Here is a 22,037-nt window from a genome sequence, read left to right as displayed (position 1 = left end):
ATTATATATCTTCACTTCGGCTTGGCAACCCCACATGTGAAGATGTCTTAAACTAGGCTTCCTAGATGTCCACAATTTATAAGGTGTCTTAGGAATTGCATTACTAGGTACTCTATTCAATGTGTATGCTATTATGATCATGAAGCTCAATTGAACAACCGAATAATTTGCGAAGAGGGGTGAATTGGTTTTATTTAGTTTAGAAAGTAAGGAGTATAAAGATGAAACAGTTTACACAAGGATTTATAGTGGTTCGACTTCTTAACCAAGTCTACATCGACTACCTAAGCTCCTCACTTAGGATTTTTTAACAAATTCACTAATTTGTTCTTTCATTTTCTAGGACAAAGAGATAACCTTTACAACTCCCTAGCTTTTCAAAGGCTAAGATAAACAAAGGTTAAAATATGTAAACAAGAAAAATCTCCCAAAATGAAGGTGTTTACAAAGATTAAGCTCACAATAAAAACAATTAAAAGATTTGCAATGAGCTCAAACACATATGTACAAGAGAAAAAGAAATATAAAGAGTGAAAGAGCTTTTCTCTTGATCTTTATTTCTTGTATATGTGTTGTCTAACCTTCTTCAAGTGTCCTCAACTTGTTTTTATATGTTGGAATGAGTTTGTGGACATTTCTAACCGTTGGGGATTAATTTTCTGCAAAATAAAATTACCCATAACAGGGAGTATCGGTACTCCTTTCATGAGTATCGATACTATATTTATAATATTTAAATAAACTAGTTGTTGAAGACCGATGGGCTTGAACAGTATCGATACTATGTTTCATGATATCGATATCTTTGTGTAAAGTAGTATCAGTACCCCTTGCGTATCGGTACCTATTTTTGCATTCTGGAATTCGAGCAATTTGGAAAACAACCGGTAGTATCGATACTACCTAGAGAGTATCAATACTTCTCTTATCTTTGGTATCGGTACCACATGAACAATATCGGTATTGTTCATGTAGTATTGATACTGTAAGAACAGTATCGGTACTACGTACTCGAAAAACTGTTTTGTGCTTAAATTATAGTTTAATGAACTTTGAATTATTTTTGAAAATTTTGAACAAATTCAATCAACTCAAAAAAAACATTTTGCCTTAATCTGTTATATCAAAGTATTATAAAAATTGTTCAACATATTCAGTAGTCATAAATGCATACATCCACAATGAAACAAGTATAGAACTATCACTCATCATACCTCTCACCATTTCCATCAATGTATGATTACACTTTTCCGTTACACCACTTTGATGTGGTGATCCCGACATTGTATACTGCGCACAAATGCCCTTAGACACAAGGATTTGCTTAAATGGACCTGGAATTTGTCCAACTTCCGATGTCTTTCCATAATATTCACAACCTCTATCGGAACGTATTACATTAACATTTGTATTTAACTGCCTCTCAACCTTCGTAATAAATGTCTCAAGGACATCAACTGATTGAGTTCTCTTATACAGTAAATATAGGTAACAGTACTTACAATAATCATCAATGAATGTGATAAAATACCTCTCACCACCCCAAGACGGTACGTCGAAAGGACCATAAATATATGTGTGTATTAAATCAAGTAATCCACTACTCTTTGTGGCTACCTGTTTTAATACATGTTTGGTTTGCTTACCCTCAATGCAATCCACATAAGTATCATTACAATCGCTAAAATCCAATTGAAACAAAACTTCACTTTTAATTAGCCTCAAAATCCTTTCTTTAGATATATGATCGAGTCTTTTATGCCACAAGTCAGCAAAAGATTCATTGGGTACATTCCTTTTCATACCAACATCACATTCAACATCAACATTAAATAGGGAATTAACTAAAGTAGTATTTAGATTGAAACAATACAAAGTACCCGACAATAAACCAATACCACAAAGATTTGTTCCACAATACAATGAAAAACAACCATGTTCAATCCTAAAATCAAATCCTATAACATCCAGCCTAAAAACATAAAAAAATTCTAAAGCAATCTGGAACATATATACACTTCTCTAGGTCAAGGCAATAACTCATATCTAACATAATTCTATATGTCCCTACACCTTCAATTCTAGCCTTAATTCTGCTTCCTATAAATAGAAAGCTGTCACTTTTCGGCATTTGTTTGAAATTTAGGAAACCCAGCATAATATTAGAAACATGAGTGGTTACACTAGTATCAAACCACCAAGTATTAGAAGGTACCTCAATCAGTTTTTGATTCAAAGCATTTGAAGACAAAAATTATATCTCTATTTTAAACCATGTTTTTATCTTTGGGCAATTAGCCTTGTGCCTAGGTTTGTTGTAAAATAAACATTTCAGTATCTTTTCAACCCCTATTTGTCCATTATCGGGTTGCACCTTAAATGGTTGTTTTCACTTATTCTTTGATTTCTTACTTAAAGCTTTGTTGCCACTAGAACTAGTGTTTGAATTACCATAATAGGAAAAGTTGACTTGAGGAAGTTTAACCTTATGGTCTTCCCTTTGCCTTACCTCCTCTTGCAAGAGCATGGTCTTAGTATCCGAAAGAGACCATTTTTCCTTAAGATGGTTGTATGTTCTCCGACATTGCTTGAAATCATCACCCTTACATGATTTTAGCATGAACTCAACCAACACCCTCTCACCAAGATCCATATCAAAACTTTTAAGTCAGTTATAGATATTCACCATGTGGGTAATGTGTTCTTCCGTTGACTGAGCTATAGTGTACTCTCTATTAGATAAATCATCAGTAAGAGCAATAACAAATTTATCCACAATGTCTGTTATAGTACACTTCTTAATTTCAGCCACAAATTCTCCCACATTCTCAGTCTTAGGCTGTGAAGGCTTAATATTAGGCGTTATGCTAAGCTTAAGAATGCTCATCATAAGCCTATTCGATCTCTCCTAGTTCTCCCACAATTTCTTGTCTGCCTCCAGGCTAGTACCAACTGGTTTAGTGGGCTCATCCATAACTAGAGCTAAATCGAGTCCTAAAAGGCCAACATTTAACTTGACATATTCAATCCAATCATCATAGTTTTTCCAATTAATCTTAACACCATTGACAGTCATATTTGACATAGTAGAGACCATTGCAAACATTTACATCTTACATATGAATTGCTTTGAATTTAAACCACAATTCATACTATAACATATACCAAAACATTGCATTTAAATTCACCTTTGGGCTAAATCTAAACACAACCAACAATCATCAAACATGCATAATTCTTATAACATATATAAGGTCAATCATTAAGTTTACTTTAACATACAAGTCATCTTTGGATGTAACTTATATATTAATTAAACAAAGTTCATAACCTATTTCAATTGTTATTAACCATGAGTAAGATCTACCTTTGGATAATTGTATAACTACATGTTAATAACTATAAATGTTTATTATTATTAGATGTCATTTATGATGCTACATCAAATAAATATTTATAAACATGATATAAATCATTTAATGAATTTCGAGAGGGCCACTTTGGTAACTAACGTACTCACTAAAATATTAAATATTTAAATAATGATCCAAAATTGCTTGATGCGATCCTACACTTGTCACGACAACGTCATTAACTCTACTTACCACGACAACATCATTCACCACCAAATTGGGATTATATCATTGTTTCTTATCAATTAACAATCAATCTAACATCAATATCATAATCAATTGTCAATTTGCAAGTTCAGTTAATCTTCAATAAGAAAATACCCAAATTTCTTATGAAACCTTTAATAAAAAAAAATACCCAAATTTCTTATAAAACCTAAATTGGTGATTTAATTCCTATCAAACCTAGCTCTGAAGCCAAATGTTAAAATCAATTAATTTTGCATGCAGAAGCAATTAACATAGAAAGATCTTGATAGGGTAATTAAATCAACCAAATCAAGCTCATGGCATAATTATTAAGAATTACAGTAAAAGAAATGAAAACTTACTTGATGATTCCATTATGATAGTTGAATATCCCAAAAACAAGAAATAATAAATGTTATCCAATCCCAATATTGTAAAATCCTCAATTTGCCTTGTGATGATATCAAGACTTGTTTGATTCTTGATGAAAGAATCATAACCCCAAAACTGAGAGTGTTCTTATTTTCTTTTAAGAGAAAAAGAAAGAGCCTTGAGAAAGAAAAAGTTATATGCTACATGAGATTTTAAAAAAGTGATTCCACTATGTTTTTTAAATAACAAAATAACCGAAAGACCCCTCTACTTTTCAGTTACACATAACACCACTCAAACTTATATTTTCACGGTATGGGACGGAGGGATTTACACCTGATAATTGCCTCCTCAATACTACACTAATCATCATCGTGTGTACAACAACAACAATTATCAATTACTTAAATTATATGAATCAACATTATAAATCAAAATTTCTAACATTTTCTTGGTCCAATTAGATGTTTTTTTTCTAATAGAAGTCGTTAGTCTTATTAAAAAGTGGAAATATCCAAAATTACAATAAAGTTTTACAACTATTATTGTAAACTAAATAAATTATTTGAGCATTTTCTTATGACATAGAAACTAGCCACTTCAAATCATAGAAGGACTATACATGAAAAAAGTTAAAAACCCAACCAAAAGACTCGAATAAAAAAATAGATACAAATAAATTTGATTGCATCGGCAAACAAACCACAAAAGGATATTAAGCTTATTGAAAGACCGTCGAGAACCGTAAATCAGATTCAAATGCCATGGAAACTATCCATGAGCATAAAATCACATATCCATTAATTAGTTGTTTCAACTTATTTAATTGGTTCAAATTAATACAAGGTTGGGTGATTACTAGATTCAATAGATAAGATATACTTTTTAAAATTTATTCTTTTGATAATCTAGGGTGATTATAATATAATATATGTTCATAATTTTTCTTAGTCGTTGATAACATACACGCCCCATGCACACACAATTAATCGAACCTAGCGCACTTTCTGCAAACACATCTGATCGAACCTAGAACTTCCAGAGAGAACATCATTCCTTTTTATCAATAATATTGAATAAATCTAATTCAAAAAATTAAATTGAGGAAATTATTTTATTTTTAAATTGGTATTAATATCTTATTTATTTTAGATAGGTTGATCCAATAAATTCAAAGGCTGAAGAATAGTGATAAAAATAATTATTGTTGTTAATATGTAGTATCATTGGATTATTTTATAAAAAATAGAAGGGAAAAGTCTCGCTAATAACGCTTGATTTATTTGAGGAGATTAGTCATTCATCGGATGTTTACCTCATGAGTAATTCGAACTAGAGAATTTAACTAGTTAAGTTGAGTAAAATTTAATTTGATTTGATAAATTCGTGAGCAACTTGTTATTATTTTATATAAATTTTAATATATATATTAAAAAATTATTTTATCCAAAAAATTACCAATTTATTAAAACTAATAAAAATATTATAATTTGTTAATCTATTAATTTTCTAATAAGCAATCAAAATACTAAATTATTAATTAGTATTTTACTACACTCAATAATAATCCCTATTTATAATTTTGATAAATTTTTTTGTTAAATTTAGTAGGCAAACCTTTTTGTCTCTTTGCTTTCGTCCATATCGTATTTTTCACATAAATTTAGCCCTCAAAGTTGCTCAATTACATCATTCTTTACATTACCCCTAACTTAAAACCCTAAACTCTAAATCATAACCTCATTATCTCTAAACTATAAACTATAAACCCTAAACCCTAACTTATAATTTAGAGTTTTAAGTTAGGGGAGTATATAAAATGATGCAATTAAATAATTTTTATGACTAAACTGATGCGAAAATACGATAGAGACAAAAATGATAAATTTGGTCTACTATAGGGGCAAAGGTGACCCTTGAGCCAATTTATTAATATATGTTTATATTAATCTCTTTATAGTATTAGTAGATTTTATATATAGTTAAGAAAATAAGATAAAAACTTCGGTGAGCTTAATGAGCAACAATTTGAGCAAAAAGCTTTTTTAACGAGCACGAACCGAGTAAAATTTTGACGAGTTTAACGAGCAAAAAGTCAAATCGAACAACAACTTTCAATAAACAAGAGTTGAACACTATCAAACTCACAATCGACTCACTCGATAATCACCTCTGTTAATTTCATACATCCAAACCTAAAAGGAAAAGGCATGACGGGGGCATAAATAAATCAAGAATGCCCCAATGTTTTCTCCTAAACAGATGCACTAAGAACCAGACAACACTAGTGGCCAAAAAATTGATAGGTCACCATCCGATCCTTCCAATCTACTAATTACTAAAAATTTCAAATTATTCAAATCGTATTTTATAACTCAAACTTTATTTTAATTTTTTTTCGAGACAAGTTTATGAAATTATAAGAATAAGTCAGATTAAATTGAGTTTTCTAACGTTGAATCGAATTGAAAAACTCATTTTTTTAAAAAATCGAGTCAAATTTCATTCATCCTTAATTTTGATTATACATGTGATGTCATGCAGGGGTCTCTAAGAAGTAAAGAGTTGGGTGGAATTGATTAATGGTGATAGTGAGATGGTGGTTTGCTTGGACGGATTGGCTACTCAACTGGGAATGCAAAATTGTTGAGAATGTCACCACCACTGTTTTGCTTGTTGGGTTCTAGATTTGGTGCTTCCAAACTTTCCACAAAAAAATTCAATTTAGGGCTTAAGGTTGCGTTAGGTCAAGCAAAAGGATGGGTCTCTTTAATATCTTACCTAAACTGAAAAATAAATATATTTATGTCCCTAATTAATAAAGTACCATACTTTATTTGAATCCAACAACCGATCTCGTTAGTTAAAGGCATATTGTTCTTCTTAAATATTCTGAGTTTCAGTAATGGTGTACAGACTCATTTATGAGATTTTAGTGGCCTGAGATGAACATAAAAATTAGATCCCTAATAATAAGTATCAAAAAAATTAAACCATAATAATAAGCAAAACTAAATATTTTTTTTAAATTACGTTTTTATTCCGTTTAATAAACTATGTAATAAATACATCAAATTTTGAACAGAAAACATAATGAAAGAATAATTAATTTAAAAATAATAAATAATTTAAAAATATCACATCAATATCGTTGTTAATTTTATAATGATAAATAACAATAACAAAACAAAATATAACGTTACGTATGACTTAAAAAAATTAAATAATCAAAACATAAATAAATTAATAGGTTTGAGAGTAAATAGATAATTTATTCTTTTTAATTATATAAATGGCTCTCCCTTTTTCCCATATGTATGGGGTAAGGAGAGGTAAGATAGTAGGCTACCCCCAACACCAGATTGAAAGCAGCTTCCGTAAGAGACCTCCGAATTATGAAATGTCCTCCGCGGGACTCGATCTCACGACCTCAAGGTTAAAATGACCCTCTTGTCTAGGCTCAGGAACATATTTGATTATGTTTGTTTTAGTATATGTGTATTGTCAATGATTAAAAAAATTAAACATATATTATTTTATAAAAATTAAAATGATATAAATTCGATTGACATATCTTCTAATATTCTCATAACTAAACAATATTAGTGGAAATATAATTTTTAACATATAATATGATTTTCTATCAGATTTAATTTTATTTTAATCATCGATATATCAAATAATAGCAATTAATAAAAATTATATTCAATTTTTGCATGTGAGAATCAATTTTATTTTTAAAATCATAGAAAATCAAAATAAGAATTGAAATTGAACTCGAAGCCTTCATTATTCAAGTACAATATACTCGGGCTCTTCTTTTCCTTTTTTTTATTGTAATTTTTTTAATTTTCTATTCTTACGTGTCGTGTTGCCACGTTGCCCTAAGACTTCTGCTATTTTTATTAATTTATTTCATTTTATTACCAATTTTCGTGATTCACTTGTCTCTTCCTCTTCTATAATTAACACGCGGCCTTTCTTTTCCATCATTACACTTGTTTGTTGTCTCGCCTAACCTCGCCCGCTCCGTTTTCCCTCTCTCTTGTTTCTCAGTACTTTTTCTAGATTTTTTTTTTCAATTTTTTTTATATCGACCTCTGTTCATGTTTAGTCCTTGCCCCAACAGTTCTTCAACGCAGCTGTACAGCTAGAATCGCCTCTGTTTTGTGTTTAATTTGTTGTGCCGTTTTCCTCTGTTTTCAGCTTCCGAACAACGCCTTTTCAACATTTCCTCTGTTTCTTCCTCGATTTGAATCATGTCCTCACGAGAACCTAATTTTATAATTTTAAGCTGATATTTTTTTTCTTTTTGAATCACTTCTCTAAGCTTCGTTAGATGTTTAGATTTTTTTACGGCTCAATTTTGGAGTTAGATCTATGTATTTATTTATTGGCTTCTGTAGATCTAGCGATCTATAACTGATTTTCATTAATCGTGGAAACTTAATCCTAGAAAGAAAACTGCAACAAGTCTACGGTTAATTTTTTCGGTTTCTGTAGAAGATGATGTTCGATTGACCTAATTTTTATGTTAAATAGGGATATCGGATTCTAATAGTTAAAAAAACGTCAAAAGAACAAAAGATGCAGCAGTTTGCGATCCAACGAACCGCTACTGGAAGCAACCGTGAGCATCTGCAGAGCTCTTTTTCGGTTTCGGTTATGGTTACGGATCGGAGGGGGACCGTCGTCTGCCCGAAACCACGTCGTTTGGGTCTCCTAAACACCTCTTTCAAGGACCACCCTGTTGGATCCCTCAGATGGCAAATTAGGTAATTTCCTCTTATTTCCATGGCCGCCTTTAACAAATTTGTTAAGAGTAGAGAAATAGTAACAAATTTGTTTGATGACTTTCAGCCATCAAGCCGAGCTTTGTGATTCAAAAGCAGGGAGTGATGTTTTGGATATGATTCTTACAAAGGTACGCTTCTTTCTCTTGATTAAATTAACGGACTAAGCAAAGTTGATTTAATGGGCTTTGTTTTAAGGAAACACTAAAATATTCATTAATTATAAAAATAATTAAATCAATCTTCAGCTTTGGAACAATGGCGACGTCTCGATGCATGTGATTTGTTTGTTGGGGAAAATTTAAAAATAAAACCGTTAGTTTAAAGTGCCAACTAAAGAATTTCTAGAAGAATATTGTATTTCATCTACGAGAAGAACCGCTCATCTGATGATTGGTTTTGGAATTTAGCAGGGTGGTTGTAGAGCGGAACAAGTAGCGTTGTCGCCCCCATTTTTTTGTGGGCCGCCGCCGAGTAGAGTAGCTAACCCGTTAATTCAAGATGCTCGATTTGGGGACGACAAGGTCATCACCCCACTGTCACAGCAGTCTACGAGCCTGCCTATGTCCGGCTCTCCGGCTTCCTCTTCGAGGAAAGGAGGCTGCATCCGAGCAAATTTTGTTAACAATCCGGCAGTGAGAGTAGAGGGGTTCGATTGCCTCGACAAGGATAGCCGGAATTGCAGGATTCCGGCGCTGGCCTAGAGTACATAGACGAATTTTGAAGTCTTTTTAAGTGAGACTAAAAAGAGGAGAGAGAAAAGGAAAAGAGCCCGTTCTTTAGTGTAAATATATGGTTAGAGAAAAAGGGTTCTTTGTGTGCAATCAAAACGATGTCGTATTGCAAGTATATGAGTTCCTTAAAAGAATATTGAAGATTTAATTATTAAATATTGAAGTTAGAATTCAAAATTAAAGAAAATAGAGGGAAATTAAGGACCAAGTTGATGTAGGGAAGAGATTGAAGTCTAAAAGATGAACTTTATACAAATCAATGGCTTTGAGAGTACAAAACAAACAGTTTTTTTGAAGACTGCGGGTGTCTGAATCCGCAACCCCGTGCATGTTGAACACAATTTTTACTACTTGTGCTAATATACCTTTTATAATAGAGTAATAATAAAACTATAAGGCATGGTTATCCTAACCATTGGTATTGATCTGAATAATGCCTGAGAGTTTCGAGAGAAATCATTTTTCCTCCCAAACTATAAAACGCTTCTCATCTTCGTCATCGGAATCGTCTTCTAACTACGACCAAAATCCCATCCGTCAAGCTTCGTGAGATCGCACCGATCGTCAAGAAAATTTCCTTGAAGAACCGTTGGAAAAAAATACAAAGTCTCTCAACCTTCAAGCCACCGGTGACTTTCACTGCCCGCATCAAGTGAACCAACTGGAGGTTTCGCTTATTCCAATATTGGATGTGGTGGTGTTGTCATTGCCATTGTGAGGGGTGGACGACGAGGTGTTTCGATCATTCATAAAAGACATCTCCGTCGCTGTCCATCGCAAATCAAGTATGGTAAGTTGGCTTAAAATCAACTAATTTCGAATTCTAGAAAATTTGGAGCTATTTCAATCACCAAAGATGCCACATGCATCCCACTCGCTGCCATGCTTGTAGGACTACACCTTCGTCAAGGGAGATGGGATAGCTTTCTAGAAATCGGTTTAAATTGGTCTGGAGTCGAACCGATGTCGTGCCGCGCCAAGCCACCTTTGATCGGTCGTTGACTTTTTCTCATAACTATTATCCTGACGTTTTTCGACGTTCTGAGTCTATTTTTGGGGTCTCTTTCACCAAATTCAAATCTAGTGAGCTTCTTTTCAATATTTTACCTTTAATTTCGATCTGATTTTTGCGATTAAGTTTCAATTTTGATGCAATTCATTTTGCTACGTGTCCCAGATATTATGGGATGTCAAATTCAATTTCAACAAAGATTGAAAGGAGTTTAAATGGTGAAGCAATTAGGTCAGAATCGATGTAATAATTTGCTACCTTTTGTATGCTTTATGGAGCTCGTTGGTAATTGGCCAATACATGAATGAATATGTTTAGACATGTGATTATCATTGGTTATTTAAACTCATGTTGATCTCGATAAAAGAATATTAAATTGACTAAGACTCGAATGACTCGTTTAAAAATTCAATAAATGTTAAGAAATTCTAATTTTATGGATTAAATAATAAATTAGTTAAAATTGATACCTTAAATCCAAAATATTATTGTTAAAACATTTAAGGGCTGTAACACTTGGATGAGAAATGATGAAAATATACTTAAAGCATGAAAAGAACAAGGATTGGCCTCGACAGTGGAAACGAATTGAGAATTCATATTTGAACCGTTAAAACCACTGAGTCACTTGTTAAATTACTAATCATTATGGAATCCTGATATCCACTTTCTAACCTTTGAGATTTTAAAATACGTAGATTTTCTGGTTTTTTAATAAACATCTAAAGACTAATTTATCGGAAGTAATCCATCTGCCTAAATGATTTGAAATGTCTGAAATACCTTCTAGTTCTAAAATAACCTAAATACCCTTGTGATTTGGATTAAGTGAATGTCGTTGGATAAATTCTGAAAATACTAATAAAATTTAAGAGTTGTAGCACCCCGAAAAATAACAAAACTCGATCTAAGTATGTCGGTCATTCCTAATACTGTTATAATACGAGAATAACATGGATACTACAGTGATAATTTCTGGAGGTAATCAGTTCATTGACATGAGGCAATTTGCACCAAGAATGAATATTCGAAAAGTATCTCTATTCAAATATTTGATAAATATTGCATTACCTAGATCTTGAATATTGCAAATGTCCATTCTACCTTCATTAAACGGATTTACCAAAATTATCTCTTGGAATCATAATGTCTAAAATGTCCATGGAGGCCTAACTGATGAGATCACTCTTGATATATTCGTATCCTGAATAATCTCAATGCATCAGAGTCTGACCATCCTTATGATATATTTGTATATTAAATGATCCTGATGTATCAACTTTCGAGTGTCTAATTAGATTTGTTAACTATCAAACTCTTTTTAATATTGATCTCATTTCTGAAATTAGTTCAAAATTGATAGAAGTTTGGTGTTTTAATTCCTAATAATCACCAAGTGTATTTGAAAAAGACCAGGGTCCTCTAACGTATACCTTGTGCAAATGAATATTTTTATGATTTTAAAAGTATGACTCTGTTATTTGAAATAAAAGTACGATCTCTTACTTCTATTTCTGATACAAAAGTATATATGATTTATGATCTCGATATTACTGTTTAGTGAATGATTTTTTTTACTATGGTATTATCCGGGATGTGATATGAAGATTTTGCATGTATAGCTCTAATCAAGTTGATAAATCCTTATGGACCTAAGGCATCCCTTAGGATGGCTCATAGCTCAATAGGCCTTTGGTAAGTCCTTATGAACCTAAGGTAACCCCTTAAGTTAGCTCCTATGCCTCTACTATGATAAGTTCTTACGAATCTAAGGTATCCCCTTAGGTAGACTCCTACGCCCAATAGATTTAGGATAAGACTTTATGGATGTTGTTCTGGGGAACTGAATATCGATATTCAGTTTGAGGGTAATTATGTGATTTTTAGAATCTATTTTACTAAACAAGTTACTACTGTTTTAATCTATATTTACACTTCTCTGCATTGATGGGACACTAAACTTTCTAACTCAGTCTCCTGAATCATTCTGAATGTTTTCTTTAAACTGTAGGTTCTCAACTATTACTCGAATGGTGCGTTTGGTTCACGGAATATAATATTACCAATGGGAATTTAAGATTATCAGGGAATAGGATTACTGGAAATTTTGTATTTTGTGTTTGGTTGGTTTAGAGGAATGTAATATTATCGTATTTGGTTAAAAGAATAAAAGATTATTGGAATGTATATTTGACCAAATTGTCCTTATTATATTTTTTTAACAAGTTGAAAAATAATTATATATTTTTATTTAAAAAATTTAAATTCATAAAATTTATATAATTTTTTTACAAAATTGAAAATGTAAAAATGTTTAATGAAAGGGTAAAATTTTATTTTAACCACTAAACTTCATATAAAATTTTAATTATAGACTTTTTTTGTAAATCTAAAATAGTTTAAGGATAAATTTGCAATTTAACCTTCGTAGAATTTTTATTATTTAATGACAGAAGAATATTTTTGAAAAAAAAAATTAAGGGCATTTTAGTCCAAAAAGTCGGTAATCCAACAATACCTAAGGAAAGGGAGGTAATGACATTCCCGGTAATATACTCCAAAAAATCCACTATTGATAATCTTACATTACCGAGAATGAGATTCCCGACTAACCAAATGAGATAATATGGATTTCATTCCTATGAAAATCCCACATTCTCCCATCTAAACACCCACGAAGAATTAATTAATGAAATTTTAACTTCTCACTAGAATATGTAGATGCATGGACCACTAAGAAAATTTTATGTTTTACCATATATTTGTTTGGCCTTTAACATCATTTGGTAGTTGTGTATTATTGAACTTCTGCAAATCTAATTCAATTACTTACCATTTTAGGTTAAAAGTAACGACCCTATGCATTTATCGATAATGGGAGTTTCTTCGACATTACTTGCAAAGTATGATACATGTGTAATTAGGGGACATGTAAATCACATATTATTTTTATATTAGAATTTGAATCTCGTTTTATAACATGTACCTGTGAATTATGTTTTAATGTTGAATGTTTCTGAATTAATATTTTATTTTAATTTTCAATTTTTTCATAATAATAAATCAATTATCATTTGTTTTTTTAAATTCTTTTAAATTGGAATAAATCAATTATCATTTACTAAAACGATAATTGATTTATTCCAATTTAAATGTTAAGTCTTGAAAGTTCATGTACTAAAACGGACCAAAATTGATAGTTTAGGTAAAAACGCATTAAATTTCTAACGACAATGTATTAAAATAAAATTAAAACTAAATGTTATGTATGATTTTAAAAAAAAAATAAAAAATTTAAGTATTAAAATTGACCAAAACTGATAATTTAGGCACTAAATATGTAGTTTACCCTAAAAATATTGAATGGCCAAAAAGCAAATTTTGGTTAAAGTTCATAACTGCAAAATGAATAGTATTAATTACATGATTATGAATGGACTAAATGAACAATATAATAGATTTTTACAATATCCGAGATTTGAATTAATCAATTATTAGATCGAATATAGATTAAAGATAATAATAAATCAAATATTAGCGGCTGAAATATAATTTTATATTTAATTGAAGCTTTTTAGAGGTGTTGTTGTACCCTTTATTTATCAATTATTGACGTAAATTCCAAGCTGGTATCTCTTGGAAAACAATCATATGGAAGTAATAAGTAAATCAATTTATTTTAAGCTAAGACAGACAACAAAGGTTGACACATCTTTGTCTCTATAAAGCCATATAGAATGATTGAGGGTTAATAGGGTCATGTGTTAGGTGGTATGTTGTCATCCCTTTGCTTCCCCACCCTAACAAAAAGATTTCATTTCCTGTCATTAATGGTATATATGTATATTGATAGACAAATTAAGGTTTAATTGAGAATGAGTTTTAGGTTTTAAGCTTTAGATGATACCCACATTGGGCCTTTAGGTGGTTGGATTGATTAGGACTTCTAACTTTCTCTCGAAGAGAGAACAACGTGATGCCCATTTCCTTGTGGCAAATTTGCCTCCAACATTTTTTAGCTTAAATTAATTAAAATGCGTAAATTAGTCATTAAAAAATAAAATAAATTTGTGCAAGTATAAAGTTAAAAATTCAATCAAACAACTCGTTCAAACGATGGATATAAACAGATATCATTGTCTATGATAAAAGATAAACATCACTAACGTAAGAATATAGATACAAGGGTATATTACAAATTTAGTAATTAAACTTTATTCTCTCTCTCTTATTTCACTCGGTGTACTTTGAATCTTTTCAATTTTCTCACTGAACTTAATAAATTGGATATAAAGATGCATTGGGCTGTTATATTGCAAAACGATGTCGTTTGGGTGAAAATTTTGCTTTTAAAAATGATGTCATTTTTGAAACTGTTAATTGCTTAACGGTGGAGTGACCAAAATAGCCCAGTAACAAAAAAAACTCAATGTATTAAGTTCAGTAAGGAAATTTAAAACTTTTAAAGTTAGTGAATGAGATAAAAAAGAGAGTAAAGTTAAGTCATGAAATTTGTAATTTACCCTAAATACAAATGTATATATAACAATTACTTCACGGCTTCTTCGATCATATAGGGTTGTGGGAAAAATTATTTTTCTATATAAGGAATCCACCATATTATTTCATGATCTAGGGCTTCTTATTGGTCTGAAAACACCATGCACTCTTGGTGTTTTCTCAATTTGTCTGAAGACGTCGTGCAATCGTGAAGTCTTTTTCATTTACCTGAATATGCCATCCAGTCGTGGAGTCTTCTTCATTTACCTTAATATGCCGTGAAGTTGTGAAATCTTCATATTTAGAAAGTCTACTTACTTAAATCCAGAAATCCCTAAATCTGCTTCTGGTCTCCGAGGAAATATGTAATACGCACCCACGTGTACCTCGATCAATTGACACGTGCCAATGTAAGCAGATATGTGCCGCATAGTCCAGTGCACAACTATAGCATTTATCAGTTAAATGTTTAATCTTTTTACTTTTATCACTGATCTTTTAATTTTGTTAATTAAACCACTTAATTATTTAATTGTATTCAATTAAGCTACTAACTGTTATCATTTGACAAAAATACTGACATTATAATTAAATATTTTATTATAATTATACATTTCGTCTCTTATATTTACATATTCTTTCAATTTAATCTTATTTTTAATAAATTAAAATAAATTTAATCATCTAATCGAATAGTACTATATGTGAATAATTAAATTTATTTTAATTTGATATATTTATTTTCTATCAATTAGAAGGTGACACATGTCACCCTTAGATTGTAAGAAACAAATCAAGTAAAATAAGATTAACGAGATTTGATCCAAGGGTGAAGAATTTTAAGCACATACTCAATTACTAAGCCAAGTCCACTTCTTAGTTTAGAGTAACAACATTTTGCATATATTTTGTATAATAGTGTATAAATAATTAAACTAATAATATTTTTATATCTTTAAAAATATATATTTTATTTTTATATTGTTATTAAATATATTTTATTATTAACTTAATTTAAGACTATTTATTATTATTTTAATTTAAAAATATATATTTTATTCTTATCTTAGTTTAAATATATATTTTAATTTTTAAAAATATTTTAAAATCAAGAATAAAATATTCTTAGATATATTTAATAAAATAAAATAAAATAAATTTTTAAAATTTAAAAACATAAAAATTAAGATAAGGATAAAATATATAATTTTAAATTAATATAGTGATAAAACATCTTTAAATTAAGTTAATAATAAATATATTTAAAATTAAGTAAAAGTAAAATATTTTTAAAGATATATAAAATATTATTAATTTAAGTATTTATACAATAAGATACAAAATGTATGCGTAGTGTTGTTTACTTTAACCAAAGGTAGACTTGACTTAGTGATTGGATATGTGCTTGATATCCTCGATTAAAATCCAATTGACCCCATTTTGAGTGGTTTGCTTTCTTATAATCAAAAGTGACACGTGATATTCTCTAATTGGTGAAAATAAATATATCAAATTAAAATAAATTTAATTATTTAATCGATTGATGTCATATGTCATCAATTAATAATAAATATGTTAAAAATAATATTAAATTAAAATAATATGTAAATAACATAGACTAAATATATAATTATATCAAAATATTTAATTGTCACGTCAGTGCTTTGTCAATGGTTAACGGCTAGTGACTCAATTGACTATAATTAAATAGTTAAGTAATCTGATTGATAAAATTAAAAGATTTATTGTAAAAGAAAAAGGACTAAATAGTTAAGTTACCAATGGTATAATTTACCCATTATGTTATAAATCATGAAATTGTTATTCACTTGATTTTAAAAAGTTACAAATGAGTTATTTTATTTATCAATAGTTACAAACATATCATTCTATAGTTAAGTGTGTAATGTATTTTAAATTTTTAGTTATAATTAAATTATTTTATTCATCGATTATAAAAATCAAATGATAATAAAAATCATGTCGCTCAATTATAATTAAAAAATTAAAATTTATTATAAATATGGTTGACAATGAGTCGAGTTAGGTTACATTTTTTGTTAATCTAATCCGACTTGAAAATCATATTCCTCCGCTTGAACTGAATCCGAATTTATAGATATCATATTTGATTTTAAACTTGGTTCAAAATTTAAATTAAAAGTCTACATTCAACACGATGTGATCGACACAAATATAGAAAATCTTATTTTTATTTAAAAATAGGAAACTAATCGAAAAAATAGAGAGAGATATTACATGAATTATCCCTAAACATATAGAAAATTATATGTTATTATCTAGGGTGAAATCGAATCAAAGATTTTTCACGTTAAACTTGGACCTAATCCGATTGTTTTCAGTATTTACAAAACTTTATCCGACTTGATTCAGACATGATAGAAAATATCAACCCTATCAAGTATGTACTCATTAATTGCAGATCAAATTATCATTCCTAATTATACACAACGTTAGAATGATCTATTTATCACAACCAATAAATAAAATAACATATTCATACATTTTTGGAATTTAATAGTTCATATATAATGTTACTAATAATTTAGTGACTCTCAAATGTAATTTACCGTTTTTTAAAACATTTGAAGCAAGAGAGAGAAAAGTGTAAATTTTAAAAAATAAGATGAGAAAGAAGAAGAAAATATTAAAAATATTAGCGGTACAACCAATCATTTCCCCCTCCAATTTTTTCGTTCTATATGCTTGTCTCTTTCTTCTCTCGCTTCTCCTCTCCAAAGCTCCAGCTTTTAGGTGCCATGGAGTTGTTATCTTTTTCTCTATACTCTTCTCAATGCACCTGAAAATTTTCTCCTTTTTCTGCTTTTTAAACCCAAAAAAGTTTCCTGCTTTGTTGAATTGGAAAGAGAAGGGAATTATTTCATTCCGTTTTCGGAATTTAGTTGAAGGTTTTGAATTCTGGGTTTCATCTTCTCACTGGAAAAAACGTTAAAGAAGAAGGAAAACTTAGTTTTTGTTTTGTTTGGTGGTGTTTGTATAAAATGCCGCCACGTCGATCCAAGTCGGAGAGGAACGACGGCCTGGCCAAGCATCTTCGTCGAGATCCTTATGAGGTGCTTGGTGTATCCAGAAACTCAACTGATCAGGAAATTAAGAGCGCCTACCGGAAAATGGCTCTAAAGTATGTTTTTTTTCTTTCTATTTTTTTTAGTTGAGAGGTCCTGAAATGCTCGATTTCGTGGTATTTTTGTTCAAGTTTAGAATACATCAGGATTCTCTGGTTTAAGATTAGTCATAATTATGGTTGATTACAAGGTAAACTTACATTCGTACATGGAGTATAGTGGGAGAGTAAGTATTGAGGACTGATTATATTCCTTTCCAGCTAGCTGCTATGGTAAATGAAACGTGATTTGGGACTTATATTTGTAGGTGAGTTCTTTTATAATTTTCACCGTTTTAGATCTTGCTCTACTTAGGTGGCTTAGCTATTAGGGGTGAGGGTTCGATCAAATTGAGTCAAGTCAAGTCAAAAAATTTCATGTTAGTTAAGTTGATTATTCCTATTTTAGGATTCAAAATGTAATTGAATTTTTTTTCGGAGTCGAGTTTTTGAGTATATGTTGAAATTCAATTGTAAATATTTATAATGTTGTAATGTGGATTGGTCCAATTTAAAAAATTTCTCTAATCATATAATATAAACATATATAGTTCTTCACAACAATGTTATTTAATAAGTCAAATGCTTTTGTGAAAAAAGTAATGATCAGAGTATAAAGAAGTTAAGGAATTGATGAGAAGAAAGAATTTGTAAAATAAATTGCAGTAAAAAATTCAATTGAATAAAATGCAAAGTTGAGGGACTAAATTGCAAAAAGAGTAAATTTGTTGGTAAAAGTAAGAATTGAAGTTATATAGATATTCTATAGTGTTAAAATGACGAGGAATCAGGGGTGAGTATTCTAGTTAGTCATGTTGAATCGAGTTAAAGAATTTTGAGTTAGTCGAGTTGAGTGGAGTTGGTTTTTTGAATTGAATCGAGTTTTGCTCGCTCCTATTAGCTGTTATAAATGCTACTCTTATTCTGTTTCAGGTACCATCCTGATAAGAATGGAAATGATCCTGTTGCAGCTGATATGTTCAAGGAGGTCACATTTTCTTATAATATCTTGTCCGATCCAGATAAAAGGCGCCAGTATGACACCGCTGGTTTTGAGGTAACCTATACATGGATCTAATTAGCCAAATTAGATCTTTCAAGAATTGATCGTGCTGTTTTTTTCCCTTTGAATAGGCTGTTGAAGCTGATAACCAAGAAATGGAGCTAGATCTTTCAAGTTTGGGGGCAGTGAACACCATGTTTGCTGCACTTTTTAGGTAACCCCCTGTCCTTATGATACTAGTTAACGTGTTCCGTTGTTCAAGTTGAGGATTAAGTCGACTGTATTATTGTAACTGATTCGTATGAATAGCAAACTTGGTGTGCCGATTAAGACGACTGTATCTGCAACCGTTTTAGAGGAGGCACTTAATGGTGCGGTCACTATTCACCCACTTCTTCTGGGGCAACCTATTTCTAGGAAGGTGAGATAATTATATTCATGTTCTTTTCTAGTACTTTTATTGATTATTTATGCAATCACCGAATTCGTATGCATTTAACAGGTTGAAAAACAATGTGCTCACTTCTACTCTGTTACAATAACAGAAGAAGAAGCAAGAGATGGGCTCGTTTGCCGAGTACAATCATCTGAGAAAAGCAAGTTCAAGGTGGATAGACTGTGACTTAGAACTTATGGATTCAATATCATCTGCATATCGAAAGTTCTTATGCCTTGTAGTTTTACCGTTTATATTGATTGCAGTTATTGTATTTTGATCTAGAAGAGACCGGTGGATTAAGCCTTGCACTGCAGGTAACGAACTCCCGTCCGCTTTTCTCTTTTTAGAATTCGCAAGTTATCCGTTATATGTTGCATAACGAGTTAAAGCTACTTCTGTTCCCTTTCGGTGTAGAGGGACAGTGTCAAAACAGGAAAAGTTACATCTGCCGGAATGTATTTCCTTGGCTTCCCAGTCTATTGCTTGGATCAAGCAGTAAACTCGGTGAGTTATCATTAACGGATATGTCATGGTTGTGCTTCACGATGAAACTGAAGTTTGATTTTGTCGCTGTTCTTCTGGTTTTGGATATGCTTCGCTGTAGGTATCTGCCGCGAAGGACCTGGATGCAGCTTTCTTCAAAAAGCTGGATGGATTTCAACCATGTGAAATAACTGAACTAAAACCTGGCACACATGTATTTGCTGTTTACGGTTAGCTCTTTAATTATATGCCTCTCGGAGGTCTTGTGCCGGTTAGTTTATCGGCGTGGACGAAGCTTACTACCATTTTAATAATTCTGGCACGTAACTTCTAGGTGACAACTTTTTCAAAAGTGTAAGTTACACAGTAGAAGTTATTTGTGCTGCACCTTTCATAGAGGAAAAGGAGAATCTTAGAGCGGTGGAAGCGGATATTCTGTCCAAACGAGCGGAGCTGTCGAAGTTTGAAACCGAATACAGAGAAGTATTTACTTTCGCACATACAATGTTCTTGTCTGTATTCAACCATGTTTTTATCGTCGATATTCATGTAATGTGTTAGCAGGTCCTGACACAGTTTACTGAGATGACAAGCAGATGCACAAAGGAAACGCAAGAGGTGAGATTAACATGTGGGAATTATGTGCCTAAGCTACTCCAGAAATGAATTCACGACTAAATGGATAAATTTCTCGATCACATCCTATATGACGGTTTCGCAGATCGACGAGCTTCTCAAACGAAGGAATGAGATTCATGCCTCGTACACAACTATTCCGCTAATTAAGCGAAGTTCGAGTAGGAACAAGACTAAGGCCGCCTCCAAAGAGGCCAAAGAAGACGGGGAACATTCTACGAGGGATAGAACGAAGAAGAAGAAATGGTATAATATACACTTAAAAGTAGACAAGAGAAAGCCATGCTGAACAGGTAAAGTATGGTATTTTGTTTTCTAGGAAGCTTCCCTCCAATTCGAATGAACAGACAACGATTAACGAAACCTTAAATCCCGTCGATCATTGTATCAGGTTAGAAAGAAGTAAGCAGCTTCCGGTGTCTGAAAACTCTCTTCGTGAACCCAAATTCTTTTTCTGTGGTTCAACATGCATGCAGCCAAGTAAGAATGCATCATATTATGTTGATCATGAAGTGAAAAAGATGGTTTAACCATTTTTCCAGCATATCAAGGATGACAACTCATTGTTATTGTATGATTCTTTCTTCTTCTTCGTTTTTCCGTTTTATTCATCTGTCATATCTTCATTTTTTCTCGCCTGTGGTAATCGCGACTAGAATACTGCTTGTAATCGGCATGAAATTAACTGGTAGCCTGGACAATTATGCTTGATACAACTCTATTATGGATGGTCTTTTTGCAACAGTCTTTCTGTTTCTGATGCTGAAGAACTAAACATATCCTCTTAAGATCTTCCTCCAGATGTCAAGTGATCTCAAAGATGTGATCAAATCTTAGTTAAACCACTTTTCAAGTGATTAAATTATTTTAATTAGATTTTTAAATTTTAGTTAAATTTCAATTAATTTAGGTGCAATAGCTATAACTACAAATTCCATCTTACATGTACGTCTAAATATAAGAGTGTTCAAATACTTAATTCAATTAATCGATCGAATCAAATTATCTAAATTTTATTAACTGGATTTTTTCCCCTTTAGCCGATAATTGAATAAATTTTTTCAAAAAAAATTAATTGAATTAAATTGAGTTTGGTTAATTAATCGGTTAACCGAATTAATTAGATTATTCAAAATTATAAATAATATATATAATATATTATATATTTTTATTTATTTTGTTAAATCGGTAGGTTAATTCAGTTAGAATTGAAGTTTAAACACCATTAATGTTAAATAATATATTAAATATTTAAAAATTTCAGTTAATTAATAGACTTCAACCCGAATTAATTTCAGTTTATTCTTATATATTTAAT

The 22,037-nt window shown here is 30.9% G+C and overlaps 2 protein-coding genes across 4 annotated transcripts; both read left to right on the top strand.

The window, feature by feature from the left end:
• The first annotated feature begins 8,301 nt into the window (after positions 1-8,301).
• Positions 8,302-9,472, top strand: LOC120137245. 2 transcript variants are annotated; one of them, XM_039153048.1, is made up of 3 exons: positions 8,302-8,749; positions 8,835-8,898; positions 9,178-9,472. In XM_039153048.1, exons 1-3 carry the CDS (start codon positions 8,562-8,564, stop codon positions 9,469-9,471), a joined length of 546 nt encoding a protein of 181 aa, XP_039008979.1. In that variant the 5' UTR covers positions 8,302-8,561; the 3' UTR covers position 9,472. The 2 variants fall into 2 exon arrangements, with proteins under 2 accessions (XP_039008979.1, XP_039008980.1); XM_039153049.1 differs by having other exon boundaries at positions 8,354-8,749; positions 9,181-9,472.
• An 8,301-nt stretch (positions 9,473-17,773) lies between these two features.
• Positions 17,774-21,372, top strand: LOC120137251 (chaperone protein dnaJ 16-like). Of its 2 annotated transcripts, none has more exons than XM_039153052.1 (12): positions 17,774-18,176; positions 19,092-19,215; positions 19,293-19,375; positions 19,471-19,582; positions 19,664-19,768; positions 19,864-19,914; positions 20,015-20,104; positions 20,205-20,313; positions 20,418-20,566; positions 20,648-20,701; positions 20,805-21,012; positions 21,111-21,372. In XM_039153052.1, exons 1-11 carry the CDS (start codon positions 18,037-18,039, stop codon positions 21,006-21,008), a joined length of 1,221 nt encoding a protein of 406 aa, XP_039008983.1. In that variant the 5' UTR covers positions 17,774-18,036; the 3' UTR covers positions 21,009-21,012; positions 21,111-21,372. The 2 variants fall into 2 exon arrangements, with proteins under 2 accessions (XP_039008983.1, XP_039008982.1); XM_039153051.1 differs by having other exon boundaries at positions 20,805-21,017; positions 21,116-21,372.
• Positions 21,373-22,037: the final 665 nt, after the last annotated feature.

Source organism: Hibiscus syriacus, unplaced genomic scaffold, assembly GCF_006381635.1.
Source record: "Hibiscus syriacus cultivar Baekdansim isolate YM2019G1 unplaced genomic scaffold, ASM638163v2 tig00110655_pilon, whole genome shotgun sequence".
NCBI classification, from domain to species: domain Eukaryota; kingdom Viridiplantae; phylum Streptophyta; class Magnoliopsida; order Malvales; family Malvaceae; genus Hibiscus; species Hibiscus syriacus.
This window is presented reverse-complemented; position numbering and strand designations above follow the sequence as displayed.

What these genes read in the sequence shown, in the direction of transcription:
- LOC120137245 (XM_039153048.1), top strand. Translation starts at nt 8,562, where the DNA reads ATGCAGCAGTTTGCGATCCAACGAACCGCTACTGGAAGCAACCGTGAG. An exon ending in TCCCTCAGATGGCAAATTAG is followed by an intron (nt 8,750 to 8,834) that starts GTAATTTCCTCT and finishes GATGACTTTCAG; the next exon opens with CCATCAAGCCGAGCTTTGTG. An exon ending in TGGATATGATTCTTACAAAG is followed by an intron (nt 8,899 to 9,177) that starts GTACGCTTCTTT and finishes TTTGGAATTTAG; the next exon opens with CAGGGTGGTTGTAGAGCGGA.
- LOC120137251 (XM_039153052.1), top strand. Translation starts at nt 18,037, where the DNA reads ATGCCGCCACGTCGATCCAAGTCGGAGAGGAACGACGGCCTGGCCAAG. An exon ending in TACCGGAAAATGGCTCTAAA is followed by an intron (nt 18,177 to 19,091) that starts GTATGTTTTTTT and finishes ATTCTGTTTCAG; the next exon opens with GTACCATCCTGATAAGAATG. An exon ending in CTGAGAAAAGCAAGTTCAAG is followed by an intron (nt 19,769 to 19,863) that starts GTGGATAGACTG and finishes TATTGATTGCAG; the next exon opens with TTATTGTATTTTGATCTAGA.